This window comes from Pinus tabuliformis, chromosome 1_2 (genome assembly GCF_031772625.1).
Source record: "Pinus tabuliformis cultivar Carrire ecotype Pingquan chromosome 1_2, CPIR1, whole genome shotgun sequence".
Lineage (NCBI taxonomy): Eukaryota > Viridiplantae > Streptophyta > Pinopsida > Pinales > Pinaceae > Pinus > Pinus tabuliformis.
Window position 1 is genome coordinate 650,020,084 of NC_142298.1, and position 16,602 is coordinate 650,036,685.

General features: G+C 37.2%; 1 protein-coding gene and 1 long non-coding RNA gene across 2 annotated transcripts; both read right to left on the reverse strand.

Moving 5' to 3' along the window:
* Positions 1-209: 209 nt before the first annotated feature.
* LOC149207359 (uncharacterized) lies at positions 210-11,266 on the reverse strand. The gene is made up of 4 exons (XR_016252005.1): positions 11,141-11,266; positions 999-1,085; positions 813-904; positions 210-640 (listed from the first exon to the last, which is right to left on the reverse strand). It is a non-coding gene; the product is annotated as an uncharacterized LOC149207359 (long non-coding RNA).
* LOC149207360 (ran-binding protein 1 homolog c-like) lies at positions 5,788-12,876 on the reverse strand. The gene is made up of 4 exons (XM_089398015.1): positions 12,701-12,876; positions 11,426-11,577; positions 11,132-11,266; positions 5,788-5,888 (listed from the first exon to the last, which is right to left on the reverse strand). The coding sequence occupies exons 1-4, from the start codon at positions 12,874-12,876 to the stop codon at positions 5,788-5,790; spliced, it is 564 nt and encodes a 187-aa protein (XP_089254141.1).
* Between the last annotated feature and the right edge of the window lie 3,726 nt (positions 12,877-16,602).

Below are 16,602 nucleotides of genomic sequence, written 5' to 3' on the forward strand. Positions count from 1 at the left end.
TTTTTCTTTACATATATGACCCCTTTTATAGATTCATAGTGAAATATATGATAGTTTCTAAATATCATTAAAGCAGATATCACAATTCAAAATCATTTGTAAAGAAATTTAAGAGAAATTGACAACATCCATCCAAAAAAATAACAATGTGTCATTAACAATTTTCAAAACATGTATAAAATAACAACATAATACTAATAAAATCAGTATTATTTTTAATCAAAACAAGTAAAATTCAAATATTATTAACAAATCAAAATATTTCATGAATATCGTTATTCTACGATAAATTAACAACATACATAAATCAAACTCATCGTATGATTACAAAATCAAAATGTCTCATTGATATAGGGTAAATTCACAACACCCATCTAAACATAGAAATGTCATTCTACACAATAATTTCTTCATAAAAAACAATGCATGTGCATGCCTAGCTACCACCACCAAGATCATCCTCATGATCATCTTGACCATCCTCATTACTCTGATCCACATCATCACCAACACCGCAACTATCATCATCATCTCCTCCTTCACCACCATCATCCTCATCCTCATCCTCATCCTCATCATCTCCTGATATATGTTGAACATAATTTGGATCATCGTCTTGGCAATCATTACCTATAGCATTCTGACAAAAAAAATCAATATTACATGTTAGTATTAATTACATAACACAACACATGTTTTTGTTATACAATGTTAACCATAAAATGAGGTAAGATATAATATCTAATAGTACTAAAAAATAAAATGAAAATATGGTTTAAAAGTATATTGGAAATCCAACTAAGATTACATACCATAGAGTCCATCCAAACAACAAATTCAACCCATCTCTTTTGCTGCAGCACCTCCTTTTCCAAATGATTTGGAGGTCTTCCATATTTTAGTTCTTATCAATCAGTAAATAGGGAGAAATTAGATAACAATGACTTTCTTCTAGTACAAAATTTATTAAAAAAATATCAAATGTTTAATATACTTACAAAGGTTGTTATCAGTGCTTTTAAACCTTTCTGACCACTACGATGAGTGACTTTTGTCTTGGTTAACCTCGCCTTGGATGCCTTGTCCTTAAACATAAACCAATTCAATTCATTTTCACACAAATACATGTCTAAGATACTTATAAGTATTAATACATTCTAAATAATATTTAATGAAAAATTCAATACCTGAATGCTCTCATTGCCGACTTTTCTTTGTGCATCCAAGGTATGTCAATAGGTCTTTGTCTCAGTCTTTGATCTTGAGGCATTTTTTTAATTTTTCTTGTTTGGTTAAAAATTTTGGTTAAAAAAAACCAAAAAAGTAATTCACATCAATGGAATGGGGACTCTATGGATATGTGTAAAAAAATGGCTATAAAGAAAACATCCAAAAAACATATGAGCTCTCCCTTTGATGGTCACTTGGGGCATATGGCTGGAAAGGAACAACTCCATTTTCGAAAATCAAGGACAATCCTTTCTCAAAGTCCTTCCTAATATTTGCTCCAAATGTCTTAAAATGAAAAACAAAATTCAAACGTCATCCTTAAACATCTCCCTTAAATATAACGTTGGACCATAAATTCTTCACTTTTATTGTTATCGGCTCTGGAATGATTTTTCTATATGCAATTATATAATGAAATATGTGTGCACTAATGAAAAAACGTTGAGTTTCATTTTTCATAATCACAAACAATGAAAAAAGAATCACACGTAACTAGCATCATTTTGGAAATTTTATATTTATTAAAAATCTTTAACATGTTTTCCTCCCATATCTCATAAAAAGGTGTGAAATTTTTTATATACTCTCCAATAAGCACTACAACAAAACCAGCGATTTGGAGGTTTTACACTAAGTTTTTCAACATCGAGCTTACTCGGGCTTGCACCATCGGGGTTATTAGTAAGAATCTCATGAGGTTTGCATAGCCATGATTATTAGAAACAAAATAGTAGGATTTGCACTAAAAAACAATTCATAGAGCTTTCCTGCTGGGGAGAAAATCACAAGTTCAACTTTTGCAGTGCAGAGCACCGAGAGCTCGTAAGCTTTCTTCAGCAATCCACCTACGTTTGAAAAATGTAGCCTGCCTGCTGACGATGTTCTCAATCCTCTTCCTCTGCATCTTTCCCCTCACTATTCTTGTCTGTCCTCTTTCGTTTTTCCCTCCAAACAAACCCTCTGAAATTGAGAAAGCAGAACAACTCACTCGATGAGAATCCGAATCCAATTATCGCTTCTAACAATAACCCAATACGATACCAGAAGTGATTACACAAAACCTCATTGACTCTTCATTTGTTTGGAAAAGAGCCAAGCATATACTTCTGACAAGGGTTTCCGTCTCAAGTCTGGCTCGCAGGACGTCGCTTAGTCAATTGCGAGAAAAGTTTTCCACCTGCCTGTCACATACGGTTTGTCACACTATATATTAAAATAAGGTTGATCATACTAACAATAAGGTTGTATAGTTTAAAAGGAGGGCTCTCCTGACTGCATTTGGTTGGTTTATAGAAAAGATTGCTAGAATGTGTAATGTGAATGCTCTGCTAACTGTTTTTTAAGCATTTGGAAGTATTAAAACCACTTGGGATAATTAATGTAAGACCTGTTAATTAATGTGTAAAGATGGCTATTGTCCTTGGGCTACCTTAGCTATTCGTGTTTAGTGATATGTGGTATTATGACTCCTCAAGTCACTATTAAACCATGAGAACCATGCCCAGGCAGACTAGTGTGACATTGTGGACGAGAACCAAAACTAGACTCCTATAACCTCCTTTTTCATCCTTTAAATTGCAGAATTAACTGACTGTTCTAGTAATCGTTCTTGAGCACCTGAAGATGTGCACCCTAAATAATAAGAATAATACCCTGTAACATATGAATAGTCCATCCTGTGCATGTGGGATATGCACATGAGGTCCAATAAAATCACTAACCAAAATACCAGGTGTTATTAAAGCCTCTACAGGTTGATATATATGAATGTTACAGTGTGCAGGAGTATGATTCAATTCCATACGAAAATACAAAACATCTGATAGGATTTCCTTATACCTCATAGCCAAACAACCATTGTCCCTTCTATAGATGAGCAGAATAAGTGCTTGTTTCTCTACACTAAATAAAGACAAAGTATAGTACTTATTGCTGACAAAATAGGATTTAAATCGCGGTTCAATTGCTTGACATTCAGCTGGTCACAGAATTGTAGAGTGCATAATCATAAGTGATGTTGCGAGCCTCATTGCTCAAAGTCTAAGGGTCTTGCGAGCCATAATCACAGCCATGTATGGCATATCTTGTGATGGCATTTTATGAGGTCAATTCTTGTGAAGACATTTTAGTTTATAATAAATTTTGAACCTCAACAGAGTTGTGGCAAGACCTGGCTGAGCTAGGACATCAACAACACAACTGATATGAATGACATAATCTAGCCTCAAAAGGGAGCCTCTTTTGTTTCATTACTCTAACAATCTATGAAGTGGTGGAAAGCATAACAACTTCCCCTTGAATATGACACCTAAACTGAGTACAAATCCTAAATGAGGCAACCCTTGGTGCATGTCTCTCAAAGTATCGATATTTCAAATGTTGAAAGCTCTTGTGCCCATTTGATATGCATTTGATTGCAGTTCCCCTGAAGAAAGAATCTTATAAAGGTGAGGCCATGGCCAATATGTTAGCCATATCCATTGGAGTTGCCATTGCTTGACAACTTTAGTGTGATCAGTCCCACCATGATTCACATGGGCTTCTACTCAACACTGGCTGTTGCTATTGTAAGAGTCTTCAAGCTCGTTGAACCCATAGTATTGATAAGTGTATTCTTTGGGTCTCTGGTTTTCAAATTCTGCCTATGTTTTCCTCTCAGTATCATTATTTCAAATGCTCAAAGCTCTAATTCCCATTGATGTGTATTTGATTGCGGTTTCCCTGAAGAAAGAAGCTTATAAAGGTGAGCCTGAGGCCAATATGTTGGCCATATCCATTGGAGTTACTATTTTAGCTGATGGGGAGGCCAAGATGAATGCATGGGAGGTGATTCTCCAATTAAGTGCAGTTGCATGTGAGACTACCCAATTGGTTCTCATACAAATTCCACGAACATCAAAAGGGATTAAGTTGAATCCCATCACATCTTTGTTGCTCCTTGTTGCCTTGTTTTTCTCAGCACCCCCTGGGCCTTAGTAGAATACCCATTTCTGATAATCAGGGTCTCTTCCTTTGATTTGGATTACATGACATTTCTGCTTGTTCCTTGGCTCTTAATCTTGCAGTGTTTCTTCTGATAGGAAAGACTTCAGCCTTGACTATGAATGTTGCTGGTCTTGTGAAGGACCGGCTGCTCATAACATAATCTTTGTCTGTAATAAATGAAAAGGTTACAGTCATAAACTTGAGTGGGTGTGGACTGGCTTTTCTGGCTGTCTGTTACTATAATCATTTGAAACTTCAAGCTCTCAAGTCCAATGACAACCAACCAAAGTACCTCAGCAGTGCAGCTGATGCCAATGATGAAGGAGAAGGTTTGATAATGACGAGTGGGAGATTCTCCATCAGAGATTCAGAATCAGTAGAGAAAAATCAAACTCAAGCTTTCGAGAATTTCTCGGGTTGACAGGGTATTATTGCAGGTTTGTTAAGAATTATGGGAGAATAGAAGCACTTGTAACAACATTATTGAAGAAAGATGCATTTTCATGGACTCCAGAAGCAATGAAGTCCTTTGAACATCTTAAAGAGGTAATGTGCCAAGCACTGGCCTTAGCTATGCCAAAATTCACAAAAACCTTTATTTTGGAATGTGATGCCTCAGGAAATGGAATTGGTGCTATTTGCAGTTGGGAACATCTACCTAGGACAATATCAACCAAGCACCTCTACTCAAATATGACAAACATATGTTGCTTACACATGCATGTAGCATTTGCCAAAAATTCCATGGCTACCTTACAACATGATGTTGGGTAAAAAGGCTAGTGATACAGGTCATAAATGCAGAAATAGACATTGAAACATAGTAAAATGCTGAAAATTCAAAATAGACTTTCCTCCCTCCCTCACTCTACAATCTTGAGGACAAACCATTGTATATGGGCTCTCAACACTAGTAGGCAACCACGTATCACATAGATTTGTGAAAAAATTGCCCTCAAACAAGAACAAAACACAAAAATTTCCAAAAATCTGCTCTTAAACAATAAAAAATCCCACAGATTTTGATAAATCTACAAAAAATCAACAGTGAAACACATGAATATGGATTTCTGATTAATCTACCCAATCCCTGTGGCAAAACACTCAGAAATCTATCAATTTCTTCTTGAAACACCAAATCAGCAACGACTTCTCCCAGATATACAAATCTCACCAACAATACAAGGAAAAACAGATCCAGTCCACTGCCAAATCATCCGATCGGCCAATAAAACTAAGAAATTTCAATGATTAACTATCTACACAGGCCTCTATTTCAATTTTTTCAAGCTTTGTCTCCAAGGGCTCTGCAACTGCTCCTGCACTTCAAAAAATCGAATCTTGTCTTCCTCTCTTTGTACGAGATACGTAATCGAATAACCCAACAACGTTAGAAGAAATATCATCAGGTTCTGGAGGTTTCCAAGCAGACTCAGCTTTCAGCAACTTAATTAGTGGTTGGGGTAAAAAGTCAAAACCAGTTCCTCCCTCTCCTCAAAATTTGTAAAGAAAGCTGATAATGCTCCTACCACGGAGCTTCCTTCAGAAAATATTTGAGTCACAACCCTTACCCTATCTGGGTCTGACTTCCTTGTCTTCCTCTTCCTTGCTGGGAGACTGACAACCCCATCTACATAGGAAACTCTCTTGGAAAGTTTCTAGATAGTTCTGAACTGAAGCATAAACAATATGTTTGTCCTTGTATTTGTGTTGAAGTTGATCTAGAACAAGCTCTTCCAGAGAAAATAATCCTCAAAAATGGAGACTGAATCCATGAGCAGACTCTGGATTATCAACAGATCCATTACAAGTGCAAGCTTTGTCACGAATATGGTCGCTTTGCCAATGATTGCAAGTCCAAAACCTCTGTTGTAAGTCCCTCGGGAGAATGTCATGTCCCTAAGAAAACATGTGCAAGGCATGTCAAAGCTGGATCTTCGTTCAGGAAAGAGGTTGTAACTACCACTCCTTCTAACCCTTTTGACCCTTTCACTACCCTTCCTGACATGGTAACCAAACAACAGAATCTGTTTGCCCTGAAGCAGATGACCCTCCTGCTGATTTAGTTAGTCTTTACACCTCTCCTGTCATATCTTCCTCTCCAATAAAAAAGAAAAACCTTCAGTGGACAACACAGCCCCCTCACCCCATGACCCTGCTAACTCATCTCTCATTGAGAAGACCTCGCTAGTTGAACCTCTTAACAACGAAGGGTCTCCTGTTCCTCATCCTAATAGGAACATCAACGCCTCCTGCAAGTAGAAGAAATCAGACTCCTGGGCTGATGGGGAACATCTTGAGCATGTTGAAAAGGGATTCAAAAAAATGGGAAGAAAACCTCACAAGGAGAAAAGAGATGACGCCACTGCCATTGAGAAAATATTAGGCAAGCAGAAAACATTAGAACAGCAACACAAAAAACCAGCAGAATGCCAGAAAGGAATCAATGAAATACAGGGACAAGGAGAAGGAAGCATCTCTGCGCACCTCTCAATGAAAATAATTTCTTCAAATATAAGAGGTTTGGGGAACACCATCGAAACCCTGGCAGTAAAGGATATAATAAGGACTGAGAAAGCAGGCATTTTATTCCTTCATGAAACAAAGATGGATGCAAATGAATTTGAAAAAGCCAAGAAAATTTGTTGGGCCAGCAGCAAAGGTGCAATAGTCAGTGCGAGAGGGGACTCAAGAGGCCTTGCCACCCTATGGAACCCATACAAATATCAAGAACTAGAAAAAAAGACAACCAGTTCTGGATTAAAACTGTTTTGAAAGACTGTGACAAACAAAACTGTGGCAGTAAAGAAAATCGATCTGGGTAAAGCCAAAGAAGGTGTTAATGTAATTGCTTTAAGAGAAATCAAATTATTGAAGGAGCTTTCGCATCCAAGTATAATTCAACTAATAGATGCATATCCACACAAACAAAATTTACATATTGTCTTTGAATTCATGGAGAGTGATCTTGAGATTGTTATAAAAGACAAAAACATAGTTCTCTCCCCAGCTGATATAAAATCCTATATGCAAATGACGTTGAAGGGGTTTGTTGTTTGTTATAAAAAATGGGTATTGCACAGGGATATGAGAAAAAAGTGCAGTATGTTGGAGCATGAGCAACTGGGGAAGTTGGTCTTCATCAACTACAACATTTGGATGCTCACAAAACAATTGCAGGCAAAGGATCTAGATCCAATTTTATTTGATAAGGTTGATCTAGTCTTGCATTGGGTCTTGGAGGATGAATCTCCTACTAATGATTTGAGTTGGCTTGATTGAAAACTCTTGGGATTCTCTAGTGTTTTGTTATCTCAAATAGAAACACCACATACATTTGTATTACAATTGTTGCTTTTGTCTAGCGATGTGGTCTCTACCCATAGCTATGGGTAGAGAGTGAATTTGATATTGTCCTAGGTAGATGTTCCCAACTACAAGCTATGGGTAGAGAGTGAATTGGTGCTATTTGCAGGGAACAGGCCAGTCATTCATAGTGAAGAAGATAATGACAAGATTAGTGTATAATGATGGACAGGATGGTGCCATGGTGCCAACCTAAATCTCAAGTAAGGAGACATCTATTCATCAATTTGTCAAGAAGCATGGCCTACAATTCAATTGCTCTAAGCCTATCACTTCTTCCACCTGTCAAATAAATTGTTTCCTGTTTGTTTAGTTGACTATGGTTCTAATAAATATACTATTGTTTGATGTAAATAGACAAAGAAAAACAAAAAATATGGAAAGTTGTGACCCCATTTTCTAACTACAAATTGAAATCGGATTACCATAGTGACCACCTCTGCTTATTGGAATCAAAAAGGGGGTGGGTTAACCCAATACGATACCAGAAGTAATTACACAAAACCTCATTGACTCTTCATTTGTTTGGAAAAGAGCCAAGCATATACTTCTGACGAGGGTTTCCATCTCAAGTCTGGCTCGCAGGACGTCGCTTAGTCAATTGCGATAAAAGTTTTCCACCTGCCTGTCACATACGGTTTGTCACACTATACATTAAAATAAGGTTGATCATACTAACAATAAGGTTGTATAGCTTAAAAGGAGGGCTCTCCTGACTGCATTTGGTTGGTTTGTAGAAAAGATTGCTGGAATGTGTAATGTGAATGCTCTGCTAACTGTTTTTTAAGCATTTGGAAGTATTAAAACCCCCTAGGATAATTAATGTAAGACCCGTTAATTAATGTGTAAAGATGGCTATTGTCCTTGGGCTACCTTAGCTGTTCGTGTTTAGTGATCTGTGGTATTATGACTCCTCAAGTCACTATTAAACCATGAGAACCATGCCCAGGCAGACTAGTGTGACATTGTGGATGAGAACCAAAACTAGACTCCTATAACCTCCTTTTTCATCCTTTAAATTGCAGAATTAACTGACTGTTCTAGTAATCGTTCTTGAGCACCTGAAGATGTGCACCCTAAATAATAAGAATAATACCCTGTAACATATGTATAGTCCATCCTGTGCATGTAGGATATGCACATGAGGTCCAATAAAATCACTAACCAGAATACCAGGTGTTATTAAAGCCTCTACAAGTTGATATATATGAATGTTACAGTGTGCAGGAGTATGATTCAATTCCATACGAAAATACAAAACATCTGATAGGATTTCCTTATACCTCATAGGCAAACAACCATTGTCCGTTCTGTAGATGAGCAGAATAAGTGCTTGGTTCTCTACACTAAATAAAGACAAAGTATAGTACTTATTGCTGCCAAAATAGGATTTAAATCGCGGTTCAATTGCTTGACATTCAGCTGGTCACAGAATTGTAGAGTGCATAATCATAAGTGATGTTGTGAGCCTCATTGCTCAAAGTCTAAGGGTCTTGCGAGCCATAATCACAGCCATGTATGTCATATCTTGTGATTATGGCATTTTATGAGGTCAATTCTTGTGAAGACATTTCAGTTTATAATAAATTTTGAACCTCAACAGAGTTTTGGCAAGACCTGGCTGAGCTAGGACATCAACAACACAGCTGATATGAATGACATAATCTAGCCTCAAGAGGGAGCCTCTTTTGTTTCATCACTCTAACAATCTATGAAGTGGTGGAAATCATAACAACTTCCCCTTGAATATGACACCTAAACTGAGTACAAATCCTAAATGATGCAGCCCTTGGTGCATGTCTCTCAAAGTATCGATATTTCAAATGTTGAAAGCTCTTGTGCCCATTTGATATGCATTCGATTGCAGTTCCCCTGAAGAAAGAATCTTATAAAGGTGAGGCCATGGCCAATATGTTAGCCATATTCATTGGAGTTGCCATTGCTTGACAACTTTAGTGTGATCAGTCCCACCATGATTCACATGGGCTTCTACTCAACACTGGCTGTTGCTATTGTAAGAGTCTTCAAGCTCGTTGAACCCATAGTATTGATAAGTGTATTCTTTGGGTCTCTGGTTTTCAAATTCTGCCTATGTTTTCCTCTCAGTATCATTATTTCAAATGCTCAAAGCTCTAATTCCCATTGATGTGTATTTGATTGTGGTTTCCCTGAAGAAAGAAGCTTATAATGGTGAGCCCGAGGCCAATATGTTGGCCATATCCATTGGAGTTACTATTTCAGCTTATGGGGAGGCCAAGATGAATGCATGGGAGGTGATTCTCCAGTTAAGTGCAGTTGCATGTGAGACTACCCAATTGGTTCTCATACAAATTCCACGAACATCAAAAGGGATTAAGTTGAATCCCATCACATCTTTGTTGCTCCTTGTTGCCTTGTTTTTCTCAGCACCCCCTGGGCCTTAGTAGAATACCCATTTCTGATAATCAGGGTCTCTTCCTTTGATTTGGATTACATGACATTTCTGCTTGTGCCTTGGCTCTTAATCTTGCAGTGTTTCTTCTGATAGGAAAGACTTCAGCCTTGACTATGAATGTTGCTGGTCTTGTCAAGGACTGGCTGCTCATAAGATAATCTTTGTCTGTAATAAATGAAAAGGTTACAATCATAAACTTGAGTGGGTGTGGACTGGCTTTTCTGGCTGTCTGTTACTATAATCATTTGAAACTTCAAGCTCTCAAGTCCAATGACAACCAACCAAAGTACCTCAGCAGTGCAGCTGATGCCAATGATGAAGGAGAAGGTTTGATAATGACGAGTGGGAGATTCTCAATCAAAGATTCAGAACCAGTAGAGAAAAATCAAACTCAAGCTTCAAGATTAGGTATTTAGATCATTAATATTGTCTTGTGCTAGAGATTACTGTTCTTGGATTGGCTCCTCTATGCCCAGATCTATTTGCAGGGAACAGGCTAGTCGTTCACAGTGAAGAAGATAATGACAAGATTAGTGTATAATGATGGACAGGATGGTGCCATGGTGCCAACCTAAATCTCAAGTAAGGAGACATCTGTTCATCAATTTGTCAAGAAGCATGGCCTACAATTCAATTGCTCTAAGCCTATCACTTCTTCCACCTGTCGAATAAATTGTTTCCTGTTTGTTTAGTTGACTATGGTTCTAATAAATATACTATTTTTTGATGTAAAAAGACAAAACAAAACAAAAAATATGGAAAGTTGTGACCCCATTTTCTAACTACAAATTGAAATCGGATTACCATAGTGACCACCTCTGCTTATTGGAATCAAAAAGGGGGTGGGTTATGCACAATCCTTCGTATCATTTGCTATTACCAGAGATAATTAAAGCCACCCTAAACTCAAGTCTTAACTATGATGATAGGGTGTTTGGGGAGGTGGATCCCTTACCAACCCACTATAATCTGCATAAAAGCATCCTAAGAACATATGCAAAATCAGCCCTTCAATGAAATGATCCAAGAATATAGGTACTCAAACATTGATTTTATCAAAGAAAAATACAAGACAGAAAGAAAAGATCATAACAAGGATTAGAAGAGTCTAAGAACAGTGCTCACTGTCTACAGAGCCAAGACGAATGCAGAAGAGTTCTTCCTTCAGTTCCCCATCTGAGAAATCAGTTGCATGCCAGACCCAAGTTTTATCACTACCTGCGTGCTCCTGAAGTGACATTGGGGAATGAACTGCAAGGCAAAAAAAAAAAAAAACAATATAATCCAGATAATAAGGATTAACACAAATTCTCGGCACAGAAAGCCTCTTAAAACTTGGACGTAAGATAAGCTATTACAATCTCAGGGGGGAAATTACACAAAAAAAAACAAACAAACAAATTTACATACTTAAATGGTTTGCACATATTTTCAATGTCTTGGATTGCCTCATGACCAGCCGAACCTTTGTAGTATCCTTGTGCTTAGGAAACTTTACTGTTCCTACACCACGCTCCTTCCATTGATTCCCATCCTTGTCAAACCTGTACAGCTTCGCCTTCCTGCAGGGTCAAACATATAAAAAAGAATGGGAATATTAATAAACAATGAAACTGCATTAGGATCATTTTAAGAGCCCATGGCATCCATTAGAAGTAACATCCGCAATATCCCACCATATCAAATGCATTCAAAGATAAATTACCAACGACCTATTAAAAACACAGGAGATATTCCTTAACATTACCGAAAAGGATCCCACAAAAAAGCTCAATAATAACATCAAACATGTAAGAATACAAATCATCAACTATTTAATAACAAAAGAATGCTCATCCCATACATCCCCATAAAGTACAGAAATGATGAACAGCCTGTTCAAAACATCATAGAAAGTCAACGAAAACAGTTGACAAAAGACCAAAACAGACATATGCCTGAATCATACCACCTCACAACATAAAAAGACAAATCACCCTAATGCCAATAACCAAAAGACAGATTATCAAATAGGCCCAATTCAGTATTCAATGGCTAATCCAAAAACCAAAAAATACGAAACCCCGTATGCTTAACAATAACGAATGACCATCACACCCCCCACTAAACCAGAATAACAGAGAAACCATCATAGATTCTTCAAAGACATTGAAAAAAGGATGGCCTATAGTTCAACAAAATATAAAAAGACTCGTCAAAATACAAAACCCCCAATGATAACAAATAAACCATCAAATGCATCCCCGAAAAAATCTTCATCGGCAGCCTATCAACATAGGAAAACAATTATTACAGACCATAATGAGATCAAAAAATGCTGATCAAAATATCAATGGGACATCAAAACAACAAGAAACTCACAAAATACACAGAAAAGCAAAACCCTAATTACCCGATAAAACAAACCATAGCCCGCTAAATGCATCTACCATAGAGTTTCTTCAGCACCCTGTTGAAATGACAAATCCGATCATCATCAACAGGCGAACAAAACATCGAGTACCCGATAAAAATAGATCTTACTAAAAAGGAGAAAAATTAGAAGTACATAACTGCCCAAATGCATCTTCCTTATAGTCAAGGTCCCATTTATGTGCACAGGAAAAGAGCCACTGAAGAGGCCATGAAAACAACTTTCAACTGAGAAAACAAAATCATGAAATAGCCATGGATTAAGAAATTTACATGTCAAGAAGGACATCCTCCTCTTCTTCGCCCGTGGTGATAGTAACCTCCTCAAGCTTAACAATGGGTGCAACCTGAGCTCCAGTGTCTTCTTCCTTTCCGGCATCATCGTCGTTCTCTCTCGAATCGTCATCTACTGCCCGTGTAAGAACAGGATCCTCTTGAGTTCCAGCCATCCCAATACCAGATAGTGGACAGAAGGAGGGCTCGAATGAAATCGATGGATCCAAAATATTCCAGAAACTCGCCCAATATCAGACACGAATGCGAAACCCCGAGGATTTTGGACAAAGGATTTAACTGTGCAAAAATGCTTCGAAGGCAAAGGGCAAAGAGGTCGACGGAGAGAAAAACTCTCTATATAAGGGTTTATGAGGTCGATGGAGAGAAAACACTCTATATAAGGGTTTTGAAGAGGGAAGGTCGGTAGCTGTTAAAGATTGAGAGTAAAAGTAGCATCGTTAAAGATAATATAATAAATTATTACAGGGATGGTTGGGGGGTTTCAAAGGGAGAGAAGGCCATGGAATAACCCCTAAATCATCTCCATCATGAGAGGCTTACTTCATTCATGTTGTCATGTTGGGACCAGAGGTTGTTGTGCGTTTTTTGTTTTCGCAATTTTGAACTCTTTCCTCGGTGATATATTATTGTGTTTATTGTAATAATAATGGGATGGGGTTGAGGGGTTTGTAAATGAGATAAATATGGAAAAGTAATTAGAAATATTGGTTTTAAATTATTATAATAAGTATTGTTGTGGTTGATCCATAATAAGTTGTAGGGTAGTTGGTTTGTATGGGGTTTAGTTGTTACGAGCTCTTAAGTTCAAATGTCATGGGGAGGGGTTGAGAATGGAAGTGATTTTGGGGGCATCAAAACTATTCTAAGGGGCATCTTCCACTGAGCTTTACACAATCCTCGATGTTGAGGATGAAAATAATATGAATATGCCAAGCTCACTCTACAGCCTAGTATGGTTATGGCCATGTTTGTCCATCTTCCAAGGGGCATCTTCCACTAAGCTTTACACAATCCTCAATGTTGAGGATGAAAATAATATGAATATGCCAAGCTCACTCTACAGCCTAGTATGGTTACAGCGATGTTTGTCCATCATCAAAGTTGAAATTTTGCTAGTGTCGGCCAAAATAAATTTAAAAAAAAAAAAAATTTAAAAAAAAAATACAAAACATTTAAATAATGTTTGCTCATAAAAAATAATTGCCAATGAAGAAATTGGATCCCTCTCCGCTCATATTATATCTATATTTAAGATGGGTCTATGCTAGTGGATAACACAAAAATCACAAAGTGAAGAAGAGTTTAATTTCAAGTCAAAGCAAAACTTTGGGACTAGCGCAATTCATCTAACTTCTATTGAAATGCGGTATTTATACGTGTAATGTGATCTATATATATATATATATATATATATATATATATATATATATATATATATATATATATATATATATATATATATATATATATATATATATATATATATATATATATAGTGTAATTGCTATTATGTTGTTAAATGGATGTTTAATTAATGTTGGTTATTCGATGGCAAGATGGTTTTGTAACTCTTAATGATTTAATTGTTCATCTTCTTGGTTGTAGTGTGCCATGTTGTTGACATACAAATATTGTAATGGAGCGAAAAAAAATGACAGTAAAGCATAGTTGGAAGTTATAAGTTTATCCTCCTGGAAAAGAAAAATTGTGGAGTTAAAGAACCACTTCTAGGAAATCAATTTCCATCACATCCATAGGGAGCTAAATACAAATGTAGATTCTCTCTAAAAAAGAATTATTTGTCTGGAGACAGGTTACATATATTATGATGAATTAGTTGGCAACCCAGTTCAAAGTTCTCATTCGATGCCCATATACTAATATGGATCAGCTTTAAGTCAAATTTTCAATTAGTTATCAACTAGCTTACTATAAATTTCAAGTGAGTCTACATTCAGCTTTCAATTAGCCTCAAATACAATGTCTTTCTTTTTCTCTTGACAGGGGCCTCTTCATGGTTGTATAATACACTTTCGGGAATTTTTTGTTACAGGCTAATGTCATTTCTAGTCACTGTCTTCGTTTTTCTCATAGTAGGGCCCTCTTCGCGGTTGTATAATACACTTTCTACAATTTTTGGTTGCATGCTATTGTCATTTCTAGTCAGTCTTATAATTTGCAGAAGAAAAAAAAATTGTAAAACCCTGGTTTTATAACAACTTCTTTTTCTCTTCTTCTGGGTCGTGATGCCTTGTCTTCTGGCAACCCATTGTAATGACAGAAGTTACAATCTTTTTGTCAATGTTTGTGCTTTTTTTCTTCCTCGTGAATAACAAAAGGGTCCTTTTTTTCTATAGTGATAAGAAGAAGAAGAATAAGAAGAAAGATATTGCAATGGTTATGTCATGGTTGGCATTCCTAAATATAAGCAGATATAGGATAAGCATGCATGCATATTAGAACTTGGTGCGCATGGATGGAATTCAATGTGCCAAATGATGTAGATGTTTCACAAGCATGGGGTGTGACATTTCAACCCTAGTTATCAATAGTGATGAGAGGCCACCAAGGACAATACCCCTTGGACCCTATGATAAGTGTTGCACATTTTGGTGTTAGGAGTGGAAGGGTAAGCTTGGTTCGAGGAGGTTGGTTATGGGATGTTTTTTGGTGCACATGAGGTTGTGCATCAACTACCATGGCTACACTTGAATTAGTGGGTATTTACAAAAATAAAGTGGGAGAGTTAAGTTTTGTGAACAAAGTAGCCTATGGGTGATATTTGCATTGATCACTTGTGTTAGGAACCTTTTTAGGCAAGTTAACTAATACTTGGAAGGTGTGAACCATGAAATTGAAATAATTCAATAGTGTCCTCCTTCCTTCAAATGAAGCAACAAAGCCAAGAACGTGACTATCAAATAAATAGTAGCCCCCTATTGAGCCCTTGTTGCACATTTACAAATTGCTCAGACATTGATGTCATGGTGTTTCACACTAAGTATATCTAAGATTACATGTGATAGTATATGCCTCATTTTAGTATTAACAACTTCATTAGTTTTGTTCTTATATATTACATACTTTTTTTATTTGTGGTTGTTATGTATGTGATGTTTATAATAATTACAAAACTAACTATGTGAAAGCATCCCTAACATAAATTTTCATTTGGCACTAATAATATTTTCCTTACAACCCCCTTCCTTCATTGGCGGTGGGAAGGAAGTTGATCCTTCCTTCCCCCCACACCCCCCTTCCTTCCTTTGGAAAGAGAGGTAAGAGCAAGAGTTGGAAAGATGTCGGAAAGAATGCCTACCTTTGGTAGTTGTGTTGTCGTATCAAGAGAAAGAAAGTTAGTTACCTATCATCCTCCCTTCGGTAGATGAATGCATACCTTTGGTAGTTACCTTCGGTAGGAGAGAAAGAAAGTCGGTTACCTACGCTTCGCTTCGGTTGCCGTATCGAGAGAAAGAAAGTCGTTTACCTACGCTTTGCTTCGGTTCGGTAGGAGAGAAAGTCGGTATGAGTACTTTGGGTGTTTTTGGTTGTTCTTTTTTTTCGAACAACTGTTACTTGTTTGAAGAAAGAAGTCTATCTTACTCTGAAAGAGGTAAGGGGCGGCACCGCAGGAGAACGGAACGCTCTCCGGAGGAGCCATCAAAGGTACGAGTTCAAGAAAAAAGATAAGTGGTAAGCGATCATAGGGCGAGGATAGGGGAAGGCACGCTTGAGGGCCGTCTGGGCGAGGGTGGGGTACGGGTAGGGAGAGGGGGGAAAGGACAGGGGAATGAGAGAAAGGAGAAAAGAAAAAAGAATAAGAGAGAGGAAATAAGGGAAAGGAGAAAGCAATCAACATTAAATTCAACAACTAAAAA